At 33.1% G+C, this 19,337-nt stretch overlaps 2 protein-coding genes and 1 long non-coding RNA gene across 5 annotated transcripts in view; 2 read left to right on the plus strand and 1 right to left on the minus strand.

Moving 5' to 3' along the window:
* Nucleotides 1-8,608, plus strand: part of LOC145966393 (uncharacterized) — a 54,123-nt gene extending 45,515 nt beyond the window's left edge. For both annotated transcript variants that reach the window (XM_083090446.1, XM_083090447.1), the window contains one exon: nucleotides 3,307-8,608. In XM_083090446.1, coding sequence (XP_082946572.1) covers nucleotides 3,424-5,790 — 2,367 coding nt within the window. In that variant the 5' untranslated portion in view covers nucleotides 3,307-3,423 and the 3' untranslated portion in view covers nucleotides 5,791-8,608. The remainder of the gene's footprint in view (nucleotides 1-3,306) is intronic.
* Mrm2 (Mitochondrial rRNA methyltransferase 2) lies at nucleotides 8,605-9,684 on the minus strand. 2 transcript variants are annotated; one of them, XM_083090449.1, is made up of 2 exons: nucleotides 8,885-9,684; nucleotides 8,605-8,794 (listed from the first exon to the last, which is right to left on the minus strand). In XM_083090449.1, the coding sequence occupies exons 1-2, from the start codon at nucleotides 9,449-9,451 to the stop codon at nucleotides 8,711-8,713; spliced, it is 651 nt and encodes a 216-aa protein (XP_082946575.1). In that variant the 5' UTR covers nucleotides 9,452-9,684; the 3' UTR covers nucleotides 8,605-8,710. The 2 variants fall into 2 exon arrangements, with proteins under 2 accessions (XP_082946575.1, XP_082946574.1); XM_083090448.1 differs by having other exon boundaries at nucleotides 8,605-9,684.
* A 668-nt stretch (nucleotides 9,685-10,352) lies between these two features.
* LOC145967217 (uncharacterized) lies at nucleotides 10,353-11,108 on the plus strand. The gene is made up of 2 exons (XR_014437313.1): nucleotides 10,353-10,578; nucleotides 10,837-11,108. It is a non-coding gene; the product is annotated as an uncharacterized LOC145967217 (long non-coding RNA).
* The last annotated feature ends 8,229 nt before the right edge of the window (nucleotides 11,109-19,337 follow it).

Genomic DNA, 19,337 nt, shown 5'->3' on the forward strand with positions numbered 1-19,337 from the left:
ACTCGTATAAAAACGGGAAAAGCCAGACGACGGCGCTTCCTGTCGCGGCCTGACATTTACCTCGATGTTAACGCATCGACTTTCGTTGATTGGAAAGGCTGATAAATATGATCGCGCGCGCGAAAGATTCAATCTCCCCGGTCATTACACGTCGTTTTATTCATAGCATCAATTTCAGCAGCCGCGGGACACGTTGAACTTTTTTGGAATGTTAACGGACTTGTGCTCGCAGGAAGCTATATTTTACATCTGCATCGGAATACACGTTTATAAATTGAGCGGTTTGAGTTCAAGAAGGAAAGAAGAAAAAATCCGTTCGTGTTGATCGGCATCGCGTTAATTTGTATCTGCATTTTGTCTAATCTTTTGAATGTCAGCACTAGATTTAAGTCGCTTTCGGAATAAATTTGTAGAATAACGAATTTCTTTTCCTTCCGGAAGTGAATAATTTATAAATATATCTTAGGATATATTTATAAATTTAGGATATGGAGAAAGGATATAGAGAAAGAATTTATAAGTATTTCTTTGGATAGAGAGAGAAATTAGCCTAGATTAAATGCGATTGTTTATCTTGTTAAGAATTATTAAGAGAAGAATTTGAAAAATATATTTCTGTTTTTTATAATGATATTTAACATTATTTAAACTTCTATAGCCTTTTTTTTTACTCGCGTGTGTTAATTTGTTTATATTACTTAAAAGAAGTCACATCATCAATACGAAAACTAAAAAATTTTCCGATTTTTTATACATTAAATATAATACAAATTTATATTTTTTGGCTAATTAAAACAAATAGAAATATATATAATTAATTTAAATATACTATATTCATATATCTATATGTGAATTATATATAATTTTATGCAAGAATGTTAGTACAATCAATTACGATCAATTCTCGTATTTGTATGTATTTATGAATCAACTATAAATAGAGAAGTATAAAAATAAATTCTTTGATTTTTTTGTCTATTAAGAAACAGTTTTATATATATATATATATATATATATATATATATATATATATATATATATACACACACATATATTGGTACACACATATATTAATCTATAATAAACCTGTAATTTATTATGTAAATTTGTTATGATACATATTAATTTATAAATAAATTTATAAATAAATCTATAATTTATTATGTAAATTTTGCATTCACACATTAAAACATATTCTGTGAATTTCAAATACTAGATTTTTTCTATTAAAAATCCGATTACGTGTTATAACTATTAATTTTTCATGTTAAATATATGAGGCTTACATGACACTCTCGAATTACGACGAAAGTAAAATCAATTTGAGATTAATTAAAGTATAAAACATTATTCGTTTTTATTAAGCGTTTAAAGAATTTAATTGTAAAAAATTATTAAAACATATAATTTTTTATGTCGTTAATCGAATCATTTAATAACATAAATAGGAAATAAATTATGCATATCAAATGTCATTGATTGACATTGTCGTAATTGTAAAAGATCAAAAAAACCTTGATATACATATTCATTCTAATTAAACATGAAATAACTAAAAAAAATTTTAAAGAAATAATAAGATTCAACATAACATGACATTGTCCTGCCTGATATAAATTTTATAGAAAATATGAGATTTTCATAAAAAAGTATGAACTATAAAAAAAACTGTTATGAAGTTATTTCTGTTTGCAGTAAAAATTTATGCGACGTCGTTCGCTTGATTGACAAGCGCCGAGGCAATCATCATATCATAATAATTATTAATTAAAAATATTATTTTTTTTTCTTTAAAAAACAAACACAAATTTGTCTTAAAATAGTTCCCGATAAAAATTATCGGCATAAACTGAGATATGCAATATATTTCGCAGCTTCTTTTGCTCGGAACATCGTAAAGTAACTGCCGCTGTTGCTTTTGCTGTTATTGCTACTGAAAATAGAAAGCAAAAGAACCCTTAAGAGGCCCCATATATTCTACGAGGCGACGACACATAAACGATCGGGAAGTCGATTCTCATATTTGTACGTCTTATTCACGAAGCAGACATAATCCCGTGCCTGCGTAACGGTAAAAACAGATCGGCGTGCATTCACTTTTCCTCGCTGTGCATACACACACACACGCAAACATATTATTCAGTTGCATACGCATATGAAGCACGCACTTTGCAACGCGCCTTTTAAGGATATATGCGAACGGTATATCCTTAGTAACGAGCTAAAATATATTCTATTTTTTGAGAAACAGTGCAATCTGCATGCAACCAATTTTTCTTTAGTACCTTTAGTATATTTTTTTAGATGCAAGAGTCTCGATTCAAAAGGAAGGTATAATATAAATATAATTGACAAATAGGAATAATTGGTGAATCCTGTATTCTGAAGTTATATTTACAGATATATTAATCATATAGAAAGAAACATCATCATGCAAATTAATACGATCATACATTTTTCCTTTACTGATATAAAATAGTAATAAATATAATTTCAGAAATCAATAAACATTTTTCTATTTCGGATGCATTTATGCAAAATTTTTGGTTGGAGATAGATTTCTTAGAAACATGATATAATCCTTCGAAAAAATTGCTTCGCGTTCAAAAATCGCTTTTGATTAATACGTGACATTCGTGGGCGGTTGACTAAATTAATAAAGCCGGCAATTGACTTGTGGCATACATATGTGTACCATCAAATTTAACACGTAGAAATATATCCCCAGATTTCTTATGTGCTCCTAAAAGGATACGCAACTTTTACTTCATAAAAATAATGAACCATTATTTTTTATACGTATTATTATAATTATGATTTGCTTGGAATTGTTTGAAAAATTACTTCAACACTCTTTGCGTCGATTTGTTTTTCTCTCTTTCTTGTAATAAATATTTCTTTATACATTATCCCTCGTAATAAACGCGATACACTGTCTTAATTCGCTCTAATTTGTCAATTTATGCGACTTGCGGACCGATAGAAATATTTCTAGAGGCACTTCAGACGCGCTCAAAGCAGATGCGCAACATTCTGAGAAACTCCTGAGGAAACTCCCAGTCCTAAATTACCTCGGGGAACGTTGCGTCCGGTATACGCATCGACTAAGTGGCGTCTATTAAGATTAGAAACTGGGTTAATATTGCTCCCTAGGAGATGAGCGGCTACTTAAGTGAAAGCCCTAGCGGTTCAAGTTAATTCATCGTCATGTTACGTAAACGTATAGCTAATTTCTCCGCTCGACCCCTTAAATACCACTTACATATACAGATAATAATTAACTTCATCCTTTCTATCTGTTGGCAGATTCATCCGATGCTTCCAAAGAAGAATAGGTGACAAGCAAAGGACCATACATAGACAAGCATCTCTGAGAATATCTGAAACACTCTTTGAAGAAGCTTCGTCGAGAACACGAAGAAGATGTTGAATCAACGACGAAGGCATTCTCGATGGAGAATGTCTCTTATCTTCGTGACTTTTCTCGGATTGATCTGCAACAGCGAATTGGCACCCCTTAATGTACATGAATCGTCGTCGTCGGCGCCCACCGCCAAAAGGAAATCAGAGGACATTGGTTCCCTGAACGACTTCACCTGGCAAGCGTGGCTCATGGTGGACGCGCAAAACGACTTTCAACATGGAATGGACTCCGCCACTTTTCTACGAAGGATAACACCCAAAAGCGTGTTCATCGCACCGCCCGCATTGCCCGCCTGCCCCGAGGATTATCACGCGGATAGCATGGGCAGATGCGTCAAGAGTGTCCGCATTAACGAGAACGCGCACAACAACTTCCTTTTACAACGGCTGAACGCCAAGTACGCAATAGAAGCTGCGAACAAGAGTGAGCAAAAAAAATCGACAGGTCCATTACAACTTAATATCCCTCTAATCCCCTCTAATCCTAAATCTCCATCGACGAATATCGAGCTCGAGAAGACATTCCCGATGGACGATCCGGTCGTGCTGCCACCTCGCAATGAAACTCACCCGGATGACGAAAAGAAGACGAGACCGCACGAGATCGCAATAGCGAGTAAATACGAGATGAAGAATGATACGATGTTAGACGAGGAGGAGACGACGTTTCTTACTGGGAATTCCAGTATCGACGATGTTAGCGAAATTCATCAAAAGGTTGACACAGTGGTTCCGGTAACGGATCTCGTCGAAGAGACGAACGACACTAGTTTCTCCGAGGTGGTGAATTACAAGATCCCGATAGATTTGAAAATTTCATCGAACACCTCGAAAAGGCTCAATACGAGCGATGTTATGAAAAATACCCCGACAACCGAAAAACCGGAAAACTTGACTGAAATGTCGTCCACGCTGATTTTGCTCAACCCATCTACAAAATTGCCAAGCGTAGCGAATGATCTGCCAATAACACAGAACGAAACCAGCCACGCGATCGCGCAGATATCTAACGTCACGTCGAACGAAACCGCAAAGGAGGTCATTGCTGCCAGTGTGCCAGACTCTGCGCTTACTTCAGCGGATAAGTTAATAATAGTTCCATCAATTGTAACTAACGAGACGTTCACGGAAATGGACTTCGTCTATGACGACGAGGAGGAAGATGCAGAATACTCATACAGCACGGATATACCGGACGAGGAGGATTTGGAAGAGATCCTAAGACACGGAGAAGCTGGCATGACGATTCCCACACGAAACATCGAGCGACTGCATCGCGATCAGCAGCAACAGAACCAAACTGCGGATCAGAAGAAGACACTTGAGGCGCGCGATCAGATCGTGATCCACTTTAATGATTCCACTTTAATGCCTACGGAGGACAAGGACGAGGCGGGCAGCAATGTTTCCAGTGAGGTCAGTATCGACGGCGACCTCATTTTGGAGACGACTCTCTTGGACGTAAACACCGAGAAGCTGCAAACTACTCCCACGTCCCCGGATGTGACTCGAAAGATTAAGAGCAGCGATGACGATCACAAGGAATCGTTCAGCAAGAATCCTCACCGGTTCGACACCGAACCGGAGGTCGTATTTTCTCATGAAGCGCGCGACACGATGTTTACCAGTCTGCCCGGACGCAAACGAACCGAACACTTGACGAAGCTCGAAGATAAGAAGAACGACGAGGTCGTCGTGCCTTCGATAGAGTCGCTTTTGTACCATTTTCCGGAGGAAGACCCGATAACAGAAACCCGTATGACCGATAAAGAACAATCAACCGTCAAAGAGAGCACGCTGCAAGGAAATTCGAAAGATTTTCAGCTAACTGTTCTCGCGAACGATTTCAAACGGACCACGATAAATCTCGGCTCGCCCGAGAACTATGTGAGGTTTCCTGACCACGTGAAACAACCGCGGCAGGATGGTTACGTGAGATTCCCGTCCAGCGAGGCCAACAGTATACACAGCCTAGGTCACAAGCAGCCCATAGACGACGTTGATGCTCATGACGGCACCAGCACCAAGAGCAGCGTCCCCGTTCGCCAGAAACCGGTCTACTATTTGCCGAGCTGGAAGCCGGAGCGATTGCAAACCGATCACGTCCCGACGAGCGAGAGGCAGAAGCAGAGACCGGATTTGTTGCACTTCTGGAGCAAGATGCCGCTGGTCAGGGACCCTGGCGTCCATCGCGGAGATCAGGTTCCGGATGACGAAGAGACCGACGACACTCAGGAGCTACGCCGCGACCGACTCCACCGGATATCACGGTTGCGGAGTCTGGCGAGATTCTTCACGCCAGAAATATCGTCCGAGAACGTCAACAGGGTGTTCACGCCGAAGACAAGACTGCCAATCGACGACTAATTATCCTCATGTTATTTTCCTTAAAAAAAGTATCTAGTAAACCGTATTTGGAACTGTGCCAAGTGAATTCGCCAGAAGTATTCCAAGATCGCACGAAGTCGCGACATTTAGATCGCTGCAGCACGAGAAAAAGAAGCTTCGAAAAAAAGAAACGGGATTGACGAGAAGAATCATCGATTGAAAATATTTTATTCTGTAATTTCACAATAAATGCTGCGTAAATCGTGTCTAGTATTTCGAGTTGCGAATGCTGCGAACCGTTTAAAGTTTGACGATCTCAAAAGGAGTGATCTAGGTGTTTTCCAGGCTCTCGTGTGAAAAGAAAACAATCGAGCTGAACTCATTAATAGCGAAAATATTTAGTAAAAACGTACTAAACAAATATATCACGAGTCATATTGATCATTAAGTTCGAATCTGGAAAGATTCTTTTTCCATAGAAACCCATAGCTATATTGCAACCAAGTCGCTTTCAACATATGAAGAATGCATTTTGACAATAGTTACGCGATCGATAACAAAATTTAATAGAGAAAGAAGGTAGAATATGTTAATGTAAGAGATTTGCATAATACTGATGACAGAATTTTCGCCATAATAATGAATTTTTTATGGAAACTTTCAACTGCATCTTGCATTTAGACAAATGCATAATGAGTTGTAAGCATCGGATATTCTTTGCGAACTCGTTGCATTTAGCGATGGTGAAATGTTGAATTGCGAAAAAAAAATATACTGCTGTGCTATACGTCGAATAAGGAAATCAAATCGTTGAAACTTTACATCGAATCTCATTGACTAAGCTAATATTTATGAAACAAGCAAGCGAAACATAGATAAGGTCTTAGAATGCGCTAAAATAGACTAGAAGAGAAACGTAAGATTGAGATCGTTTTTAAATTTGTTTACAAGTGATATTTTTTCGATTTTATCAATTATAAAAATTCATAACGATCCACATTTTCGTTGCATATTTGATTTTACACATGCGATATTCTGAACTCATATATTTTATATTTCTTAACTATGTTAACTTTAATGAACTTATATATGTAACAATTGATTTTTAATAAAATTTTACTTGCGCTGATTTCACATTATTAACTCCGTTATTATTTATTAGGAAAAATTCCATATTACTTACATGAAGAATACACCGATTAAAAACATACAATGATATTTAATATTAAATATGCGATAAAAGTGTGAAATAATAAATTTGTAGTGTGAAATATATTGCTAATAAATAGCGTTGAAAGGAGTTATTAATTCATGCGAAATATTGCTGAATTTTTATTCTCTGTATAACGGATGGATCGTTATTGGGCTTGTCAGAACGCTAATACTACTTTCGAGATAACGATATATAAGCGGCGTTTAACGAGTTCACGAGCGATATGTCGAGCTAATCTATTAATGGAGGTGTTATCGAAGCAGACTGATCTTTAGGGTTATTATTATAGAGTAGGAAAAAAAATCGAGATTTCCGGTCGTATGAAATCTTGAGAATCGCATAGTAACGGAGTAATATTATAGAGCACGTCGTTGTAAGAATTTTCGGAGAAGGAGATGTAAGTCGATTTCTCGATTTTGACAGATTTTTAAGCGAGTCGATTTTATAATTCGCCTAATGAGCGAGCGTGTTATTCGACGTCTTAGATTATTTTATATCGCAGATCAATCAATGAATTACACCTACATTGTAGCCGGCAACGTAGTGTAAGTGTTTTCGATGTGACCTGAAACAATCGTTCTTTCACGTCGATAATTCGAAGAATGATCGAAATTTTTCGAGTTGACAAGTTTCGATCAACTTTGTCGTATATTTGCTTTGTCTTTCGTATATTCATACATGCGCTTCGATGGAAACGTTATCGACAACCCGCTATAATAAACGCTTCCAGCTACAATAAGCAAGAACGCTTAATAAAACTTTTATTTATCTAGACAGTATTATATGGTAATGATACTTGAGAGAATTGAAAGAGAGAGAAAGAAAAAAAGCATCAATACGCAAAGTAATTATTTAGATCGATAGGTGAATCGTTCGAACAAAAAAGTGTAGCTACATATTAAAAAAATTCAATTTCTTAGTGTTAATTACAAATTAATTTTTTTAATAAACACAATTTACTTTATAAATAATATACATATACATATAATAAAATAATATGTATATATATGTTATTAATATATTCCTGGAATTATTTTAGCTTCCTATATCTTTTCTCTAAAATAAAAAAATTGCGAATATATATCATTGATTAAATAATTACGTTAATTAAATAACTTTTCAAGCTTATTTTCTTCGAATAATACTCACTAAATCCTGTTGTATATCGAAATTTGTCAGATCGTTTCACTTCTCGATTATGACTTGTTGCGTATATAATGTCGCAATTAGAAAGCTGTAATGTTTATTATAGCAGTAGTTATCGAGACACACTGTCACCAAACATTTCGAATTAGCTTTCGTTACTTTAGTGCGTGTTTCGCTGCGAAAGCGAATAGTTTTTATAATACTTGACATTATGCGGCCAGTAAGTCTACAATGCGTTTCAATGTGGTGTGTAATGTCTCTCGTATTATTAGATGTCGATTCATGTACATATTAGTTTTATTATTGAGAAATGTATATACTTAGCATATATAATATAAGTGTTAACAACAGCGTCCCGATGCGTATTCATTGTGTAACTGTATTGTATTATTTATAGCGTACACTATCGATGTATATTGCATTTGTCGTGTTGTGCAAGGCCGCCTGTTAGATAACAAAGTGAAAGGAGTTGTAAAAAAAAAATGCATACGATATTCGTATGATACCAAAATTATTGTGCACTTTTATTTTTACAACCTGTCCTCACACATCGTCGTATCTTATAATAAAAAATTAATATGTATGTCGACTCTAATTAGATCAGCTGGTCTTCAGGCCCTTAAATCCTCTAGCCAAAAAGAATTTTTCCGTCGACTCGTCTCTCGTCGCGTCAGGCTTGACTACCTTAACGTTATCATAAAATCTCAATAAATTCTGCTCCAACTCTTGCGACTTGCCGCCGTCCCAAACTTTTATAACAAGCGTACCGTGTACCTTAGTGATTTGCAGTGCAAATTTCAAAACCGCGTACGCTAATAATATTATATTATCGTGATCTATCGCTCTTATACCAGATGCATTTGGAGCCATGTCGGATAAGACGACATCGGCCTTTTTATCTTGCAATAATCCAAGCAAAGTCTCCTGCGTCTTGGCGATTGTAAAATCCATATTTCCCAAGACGGTTGCACCTTCCACAGGAAAAAATGGCAGTTTATCAATAGCGTATACCTTGCCAATGGGACCCTGATTTTTAGCGTGTGAATTGGTTAAATTGGTGGCGACTTGCGTCCAGCTACCAGGTGCTGCTCCGCAATCAATGACAGTCAGACCCGGACTGAAAATTTTGTATTTCTTGTTCATTTGCAGTAGCTTAAACGCGCTTCTGCATCTGTAGTTTTCCTGCTTCGCCTTCTCCACATAAGGATCACGTATTTGCCTCGTTAACCATAGCTGCGAACTGTGTTTCTTACCCTTCAAATTCCGCGGCGTCTCTCTCAATAGTGCGCAATTAGTGTACACGCTTCTCGTCTGCGAAACACTTTTACAGAAGTAATTCATCTCGGTTTATCCAGTAAACAAATACGTCTAGTCTAACCTAACAAAGTCGTCGTGAACGTGCTCGATATTGGCGTTCCTTGTGAATTATTTATCCTCTAGTAATTCCATGCATCGTATATTTTTGACGAATATATATCACTCGTATATACGCAAGCTGGAATTAATTAATTAATTGAAGAATAAAGATGTGCGTGTGTAATAAACAACGACTCTATGCGCGACCATATTGAATAACTACGCCGCATTTTCAACCATCAGCAGATCACAGCTGATCAACGGCCGCATTCAGCGGACTCAACCGCTAAGTATCAAGCGAACATGATTGGTTTCTACTTTCAGGTCCGACCAATTAGCGTCGAATTACATCGGAAAATCTAGTAATGTTGCCCAACTGTTGAGTCCGCTGAATGCGGCCAATGGGAGTTAGCGATCTAGTTATATTATAGATATCTGTGACATGTGACAGAGAGAAGACCACAGATATCTATACAATAACTAGATCGCTAACTCCCATTGATTTTGTACATAAAATGTGTCCCCGAAAACCATGTAATATGGCGGTCGCGCATGCGTAATATTGGTGGAAAACTAATATGGCGGACACTTGTAGCCAGCTAATATTTAAGTTTTCACCTTAAAACTTGTACTTTTTACATTATAAACTTTTAATTTTGTAATAAAATAAATATAAATATATATATAAATGTTATGTACATATATTTTTAATCTTTATATATTTTTAATCTTCTATATATATTTTTAATCTTGATTTTAATTATATCATATACCTTTTAAATATATTTTGATATATTTTATCTTTAAAGGCTGTGATAAATTTTAATTAAAAACGAAGAACATTATATATTGTTTAAAAATAACTTATATTCAACTGTAAGTTTATACACAAATTACATACTTATGTACATTGTACATAACATCAACCAATCACAAACGTGACTGCTGTCCACCAACGTTACGCATGCGTGAGAATTTAGTACATAAATTTCGTGGACATGTATTTGACGCAAGTTAGCGGTCTAGTATATAGTATAGATGTCTGTGAAGAAGACTGAGAGATGTCATGGCCTGCCACAGACTTCCGGACGGAGCATTTTCCCGAGGGGAAGGTACGGGCAGCGGTAAGGGGGGAACCAATGCACCTCGGCTCACCTCGGCTCCCCTCGGATACATTCGGTCATTAGACGAAAGAGAGACAAAGACGCTCTGCGCATCAACTCTACCGAATATATCCGAAAAGAACCGAAATAAACCGAAATACACTGACTTCTCCCCACTTTCACCACAGTTCCCCCTTCTCGACCTACCCCCCTTGCCTAAGATGGCAGTTCATGCTCCGTCTGGAAGTCTGTGTGGCCTGCTTTTAGGTGATTCCTGAAAGCGATACTCCCTCTATGGACATTGAAAACGTGGACATGAACTACAAAGCCAATGTCCATGAATGTTCTCAGAGGGTAATATATAATGTGCACAATTTCTGGTTTCGTTCCGTGCTATGTGCACGAAATGCCGGTAGCACCAGAGTATAACAAGACACTTATGTATATAAATTGATAGTAAATAAATTATTCAATAGCGAAAGATACTGTAATCTTCTAATGTAATGTTCAAAGATGAAATAAATATTTTTCTATATTCATTGCCATATTTATATATTTTTATTTACAAAACACAAAATGCCTGCTGTGGAATAAAAACATTTTTAAATTAAGATTTCTATAAATCTTAATTAGCAGTAAACTGATCTTTGATATTTATTAATCATTTTTTTAATTATTTAAAAATTTAATTATTAATACATGTATAGAATTTGTCAAATTAATCACTGATTCTTCTAAAGTTTTTATAATTAAGATTCGAAAAATATAAATGTTATAAAATATTTTAAATATCTTCCTTTATATAAAATATAAAGAATTCATATATTCCATTTTAATATAGCCAACATTATTTATATATTTTTATTATAATTTTTATACCAGCATAATATTTTTATGCTTAATACTTTATATAATACAATGTACTAAATTATAAAATTAATATAATTACAAAATAGTATTACACTATTAATAAATAGGTTGTATTCATACTGTCTTTTAGTTTCTAATCATTTCCAATCACTATGCATTTCTATCCAATATATTCTCTTCTTCGAGTTCTTGGATTATTATGATTTATTGTATTCCTTTGTGTTAAAATTATAAGGATTACCATCATTTGTCATGCTATTTTCTATGAACATTTGTTCTCTCGGGTATAGATATTCAAATCACTCAGAGAGAGAGAGAGAGAGAGAGAGAGAGAGAGAGAGAGAGAGAGAGAGAGAGAGAGAGAGAGAGGAGAGAGGGTTTGAGATATTCAAATCACTGTAGTTGCCTTTTTTCTATTTTCTCAATTACTGTCTTTTTTTCTTTCATTTTATTCAAAAATATTAATATAATTAAAAATAATATATATATATATATATATATATATATATATATATATATATACATATAATTTTGATATCTCTCTTAGTCTGACTCTTTCCCTTCGACCTGTCCGGCATGGGTAACCCTATCTAACTACGGCCGGCACTCATAATTCACTTTTATATTTAAGATCGTCTTAAGTAAGTTGGAAAATACAACTATTTTACTAACTGAACGGAATCTCAAGACGCGACCTAAGATCATACTTAAGATTATTGTAAATATAAAAATAGTCTACATGAATATCAGCGTACGTTACCGCCAGCATAGCTCTTAAGTTCATTAAAGTACTCAAACCTCCTCATCCAGCAAATGCCTCCGTTAAGGTGAAGATACAAGGAGGAAAAAATTTTTTTTTAATTTTATTTTTATTTTCTTTCAATATAGGGTTTAATACAAAAGTGAATGTAAAATATAATTTGAAACTTAATACAAAATAATTTTTATTTATTACATGGAATAATTTATTACGCGAAAATGTCCAAAATATACGTATAATATGAAATTTACTAAAAATTTTTATATAGTCCAGACAAGCCTGATTAGCGATGATTAATTATGCAACATTTATCATTAATAATCGATATGCGATAATAGAATTTAATAAGTTTTATGTAACGTAAATATATATAATCGTGATTAAAAGAGTCATTAATAAAATTATTGATCATTTCTTCGATTGTAGAAGAAAGTATTTGCATTACTGGCGCATTTTGTGTAGATTATCAAAGGAAATATTCAAAATACGAAAAAATAAAATAAGCTTCGATGTAAATCAACAATTAAATTACAAAATAAATCGCGATTTAAAAATTCGCGAGAAAACGCGAATAAATAAATCGATAATAATCGGAATATTCGATTACGAGAAATATACGTATAATTTTTGTAATATGATAATCAAAACCATCAATAGATACGCGCGCGACATAATTATTATCATACAAATGATGATATACGAAGATATTTTGATAAACATTTGTGGTCCGTATTGTTTATGAACATAAAATTCACTGTCCAATTTATTTGTGATTAATACGCGATTTTATACGAATTTCGCAATTGAGAATAAAATACATATCCTATCTCGCGCATGATTAGCTAAATAAGATAAAATGAGCTTTAAAATATAATTAAAAAATCGCGTTATCGTCACGTTTAATAGAGAATTGAATGATTTTATCAAGGTCCCTCTAATAATCGATGTAATAATAGAATTTAATAAGATTTACTAGTGTGTAAACAATCGCGATTAAAACAGTCATTAATAAAGTTATCGACCGTTTTTTAATTATAGAAAAAAATATTTATATTATTAGTGCATTTTACGCGGATTATTAAAGACAATATTCAAAGACGTGGAAAGATAGACAAAGCTTCGATGTATAAGTCAACGATTAAATTATAAGATAATATTAAATTATAAGATAATATTAAATTATAAGATGAATCGCGATTTAAAATTCCCGAGAAAACGCGACGAATAAATAAATCGATAATATTCGGAATATCCGATTGCGATATGTGTGTGTATATCTTTTATAATATAATAATCGAAGCGCTCTCAATTACATTAGATATATATAATAGACATTATTATATCGCGCGCGATATAATTATTATCACATAAATGCGAAGATATTTTGATAGACAATTTGATGTCTGTAATGTTTACGAATATAGTACTCACTGTCCGAGTCATTTGCGAATCTTTATAAGAGAAATCGCGATTTGAATTCACGCGAAAACGCGACGAATAAATAAGTCGATAATATGTGGAATATTTGATCGCGATAAGTATAATTTTTATAATATAATAATCCTAGCTCTCAATAGACACGAGCGCGATATAATTATTATCACGTAAATATAGAAAATCAAAGATATTTCGACAAACATTTGAGGTCTGTAATGTTTACGAATATACAATTCACCGACCGATTTATTTCCGAATTTTTATAAGATAAATCGCGATTTAAAATTCGCGATAAAACGCGACGAATAAATAAATCGATAATATTCAAAATATTCGATTGCGCATAGTTTTTATAATATAATAATCGAAGCCATCAGATACGAGAGTGACATACCGATAAAAAGAAGAGCGATTTTAAGAATGGAGAACGATTAACATCTTGTTTCTACATCAAATTTCGCAAGATCAATCTGCGAAGAAAAGTTAAGTGATCCATTGAACGTCGGGAACTTCACTGTAAGAGGGAACGAATCCTGGATCTTCCAGACTATTCCCAATAGCAATGATTTCAGTAATATATCAACGACGAAACAATTATCCCTCGTCATTGTCTTCAATTCACGAAATTGATATGCACGTCAAAAAATATGTTCTTTCATTATTAAGAAATATATTTTTTTATTGAAAATTAAATGGATATAACGATTTTTTTATAAAAATGTGATTACGAACGATTATATTTATAAATAATAAAATACATGCAGCATTGGAGTTTGTGTTAAATGTGCGAACACAATAATTTGGGGTACCGTTCGCACGTGCGAGACGAATCGAACCCGATATCAGCAAGATTTAAAAAATTTCAATTCGAATAGTGTGCAAAATAAAATAAATCAAATAATTTTAAATAATTAATTCTAGATTAATTCTCTAGATTCTTATTCTTATAATGTTTAAACTAATAATTTTTTTTCTTTTAATCAATATCTTACTGATATAGAGGTATTCGATTTGTCTCGAAATTTTCAAGTATTCGCACATTTTATGTAACATTTATGTATAATTTCGCGTATATATAATATATAACATTAACAAAAATTATAAAAATATTTTGGATACGTGAATTTGTGCATGTATTTTATTATACATATGTATAAAATGGTATATATCTAAAAACTAATATTTTAAAATGATGATGTATGTCCAATACCTGTAAATAGTTTCTTAAAAGAAACTAAAAATTAATGTTAATATCCCCAGTATCTAGAAATAATTTTTCAAAAGAGAGACAAATTATATTAATTAAAAATATATTTGTTCGTAATCATTTTTATCAAAAAATTAATAAAAATTAATCACAATATGAAATTATTTGAAAAATAAAAATTTATACACAACGCTATATCCATATTTAATCTGCTATTAAATCTTTCTGGCATTAGACAATAATAATACCAATCCTAATAATGATAGAACATTTTTAACGAAGAAAAGAAAAGATACATTTCTCTCATCTAAATATATATTATTTAAATTAATTCGACTTTAAAGAAGTATATGGCGTTCGTCGTTGAATTACCATCAAAATCATTGCTTTCGGAAATTGCCAGGAAAACCTGGGATTAGTTCCTTCAATCTTACAATAAAAAATTCCCAATTTTCAACAGGGCACCGAACTAGACGTCGCGAATGGATCTCACAAGAACCGGTGAGAAATAATTCTCCATGATGAAAATCGTTTCGACTCATTGGCGGTTGCGCCGATACTTGATACACATATATTTTTAAATTTTAAAATAAAATATAGCATGTTAAGATATTTCTTAAACATTAATAATAATGCAATTTCTTTAATATTCCTGAAGATAATTTTGATAATTTAAATTTCATTTTTAAAACATTTTTATTTTAAAACATGTTACATTTATTTTTACAATATTTTTAAAAATAAATTCAATTTAATTAAAATAAATTTAATTTACCCCTAAGATTATTGGAATATTAAAAGAAAGAATGAATCTTACCTAATAGCCCTAACAACCCTAATATTAAAAGAAGAATTCTAATGATCTTACTTAATATAGCCCTAACAATCCTACTTCCTGATTAACTAAAATTATTCGAGATTTGTGGAACCTATTTCTAATCATCACCTAACCTAACCATGTATATATTTTAATCACGTGCCCTAATTACATGCCCTAATCGCGTGCCCTAACCGCGTACTCTAACCGCGTACCCTAACTGCGTCCTCTTCAGGCCAGTTGAACCTACCTTTCGTTGATCCTGGCCATTTTCTTTCTCGATCCCTAATCAGAGATCGAAAAAGGAGATAAACACTCCTTTTTTTGCCGGATAATTACCGGCAAATGAGCGTGAAATATTTACGCTCATTTAGTAACGATCGTTCCATTTTACGATCGTTCGTTAAATATTTGAATATAACTTTATTTTAACTGAAAAGAAGCCAAATTATTACAAATTTCCATATATTTTATATTTTGTAATAAAATTTAAAATTAATTTGTGTATAATTTTTATCATATTACAAATTATTTAATTAATTAATCATTTGACTTTATATTAAGTTAAAGTAAAGTTTAAAAACAATATCTACAAACAAATTCTACGATGGATGAGTTATAAGGAATTAGAAGATAAGTGCGCGTTATAAGAATAAATTAGCATAAGAAATTAATAAAGTTGATAAAATTGTTAATGCATGTTCTTTATTTAATAAATTAGACAAAATCTTTTCAAAAAAATCTTTTCTTGATTTCTTCTTTTTTTAATTAATATTTTAATATATTTTTGTAATAGATGCAAAGCATTTCGAAAGAATTTATTAAAATTTATTTAATTTAATCCATCCTAGCTCATTCATTTTAAGGCAACGGATTTATCTACAATCTACAATCTACATCTACATCTACATCTGCAATCTCTACGAATCCGTTACCTTAAAGTTAAATAAAAGTTTTTCTCACTCACCGACACTGATGCGCAACAGCGGAGTTGTTGTTATCGAAGCTAGTTGTCTGTAACATACAAATATAAAATTCATTTATAATAATGCTCACAAAATGCAATCAATATTTAAAAAAATTTTTATCGAGCGGAATTTTATATCCGATGTGTAAAATAATAAGCAGAAAAACACGTATGGAAAAATTTTATAAATTTTTGAAACTGTTTTTTAAATAGAAAATTTTATATGACTTATAAAAATCTTTCTCTTTAATTCATTTAAATAATAAGATTGAATTATTGTTTGTTTATAACAAGTTAACGATTTATAACAATTAATATATATATAATAATATTTACCATCAGGTTGTTCCGCCGGTGCAGGATGCCTCTCCTAGGCCTGCTCCTCCTCTCAGATCATCAGGGTTGTTGCATCGATCTATAACATACAAAAGAAGATTCCAATGTAGCAGCGTTCAAAATAATTAATATTTCAAAAATTATTGTATACATTGAATTTTATATTCGATGCATATAATAATAGCAGATTAATAAAATAATTCTATAAATTTTAAAAAACATTACTAATAATTCTCTTATAACTTTATAAAAGCTTACACCTTTACAAGATTATAGCTTTAATTTAAAAATCTTTTTCTTTAATTCTCTCTTATTTAAATATAAATAAAAAAATATAAATAAAAACATCAAATTAATTGTTGCGATTAATTGTTTAATTTAAATTATAATAAATATATTTAATATTTAATATATAATTACAAATAAATAAATTACTTACCAGAAGGTTGCTCTGCCGCAGCCTGATGCCTCTCCTAGGCCTCCTCCTCCTCTCAGTCTTAGACGCGCGATACTTAACGGCACTCCCGCACTCACGAGCGATATTTTTATATCGCTATTTCCGCTATTTTACGCGCGATACTTAACGGTTTCCGCACTTTCGATGCGATTAAAAATTTTTTATTTGATCGCGCGATGTATATACTTAATATGTACATACTTTGAACGGCACTCCCGGTTTCGGTAGGAGCGAAAATCCCATTTCACTTACGAGAATTAGCTTCGAGCCAACAGGTCGGGAATGCAACGATACGACGAGCAAGCATTAGGCCCAAACCGGAAAGAAGACGAAACGATTGACGGAAATAGAGGAAAATGAAGTTCACCAACTCTTTTTCGCGCATAATTATCCTATCTCGTATCGAACCTGGACCCGCTAAGCACGATTTCAGGTGCTCCGCCCGGACATATTATGCCTCCCGCGGTTGCTATATGCTACACCAGGCTAGTAGACGGCAAAAGAAGAGGATACCCACATTTTTTAAAGGCTTACATTCAGCAATTTAGAAAATGGGGAGGCAACCCCTTTTACCGAGCGAAAATCGTGCCTAGGGGAATCCACTCGACTCCTCGACAGGGTTAACACACGCAGTGCGTGTGGCTGTAGACGAGCAAAGAGAAGGGACCCATTGACGACCATTCCGAGCAATTGATCGAGTTCTAACTAATTCGGACCGAATCACTTGACGAAGCACGAAGCAAAAGTGTACGTTGCACAGCAACGTGTGCAAACTCGAAACATCCCAGTTAGTTGGCATCGGAAGTAGAGACTCGTGACAATAAATGAAATTGGGATTTTATATGAAAAGTCCAAAAGTTCCGCGAAAACGCGACGACGCGAGAATACTACAACGCGAAAACGCGGTAACGAAGCGCTTGCCGTCCGCGGCACGTTGACGGCACTGACGACTCGAAAGGGTACTTAGCTTCCCATTCAGGCACCTTAAGATTTATCATAAATAGAAAAATTTAAGATAAACCTCAAGGCACCATCCAAGTACTAAGCCCTCCCACCGCGACAAGGTGTACCCCATAGGAGGGTTATATTATATATAATTTTATATATAATATAATACATAATTTGAAATTTATTTTGTAATATAGTACATAAATTTAAATTCGCAAATATAAATAAATATACGATAAATAAAAATATAAAGAATAAGAGAACATCTATTATACAAAGCAATGTTCAAAATAATTGACTTTAAACCTAATTATTGCGCGCAATTAATTTTTACATTTTTACTTTTAAATAGATATATTTTAATATTATAAACTGCGTAATTACAAAATAATTTATATTTCTTAGATATAAACTTTTAAAAATATGATAAATGAAAAAATTTCTATTTTTTTATATATGAAATATTTAAATAAATATATTAATTTGAAATGTTTTATAAAACATAAAAGTATCTGAAAATATTAATTAATAAAAAATTTTATGAATGTTTTAATTATTTTAAAATAAAATGGAATATATTTTATAAGTATATGTATTATATATGTTACAATTTAAAATCACTATTAAATCACAATCAAAGAAATAAAACGAAACGAGAAATATGTATATTTTGAATATATATATTATTGATAAATAATTTATATATTGTTGCGTCCGCGGAACGCGGTATATATCGAACGCGATATATATCGATCGCGCGCGACACAATCGGCAAAATACATAGTATTGCACGCTGACGCTCGTGCACTCGTAAATAATAACGCGATTTAAGGTGCACAAGAATTTTAATAAATCGCGAGTAACATACAAGAATTCAGAATAATCGTAAAACGGATCACAAATAGACGCGCGTCCGCACAACTTGACAGCTGGGCTTAGACTCTCTGACAATCGTTGTTTATAACAATA

This window comes from Camponotus vicinus, unplaced genomic scaffold (genome assembly GCF_025532165.1).
Source record: "Camponotus vicinus isolate PSW18456_S1 unplaced genomic scaffold, iyCamVici1.0 SCAF_2, whole genome shotgun sequence".
Classification (NCBI taxonomy): domain Eukaryota; kingdom Metazoa; phylum Arthropoda; class Insecta; order Hymenoptera; family Formicidae; genus Camponotus; species Camponotus vicinus.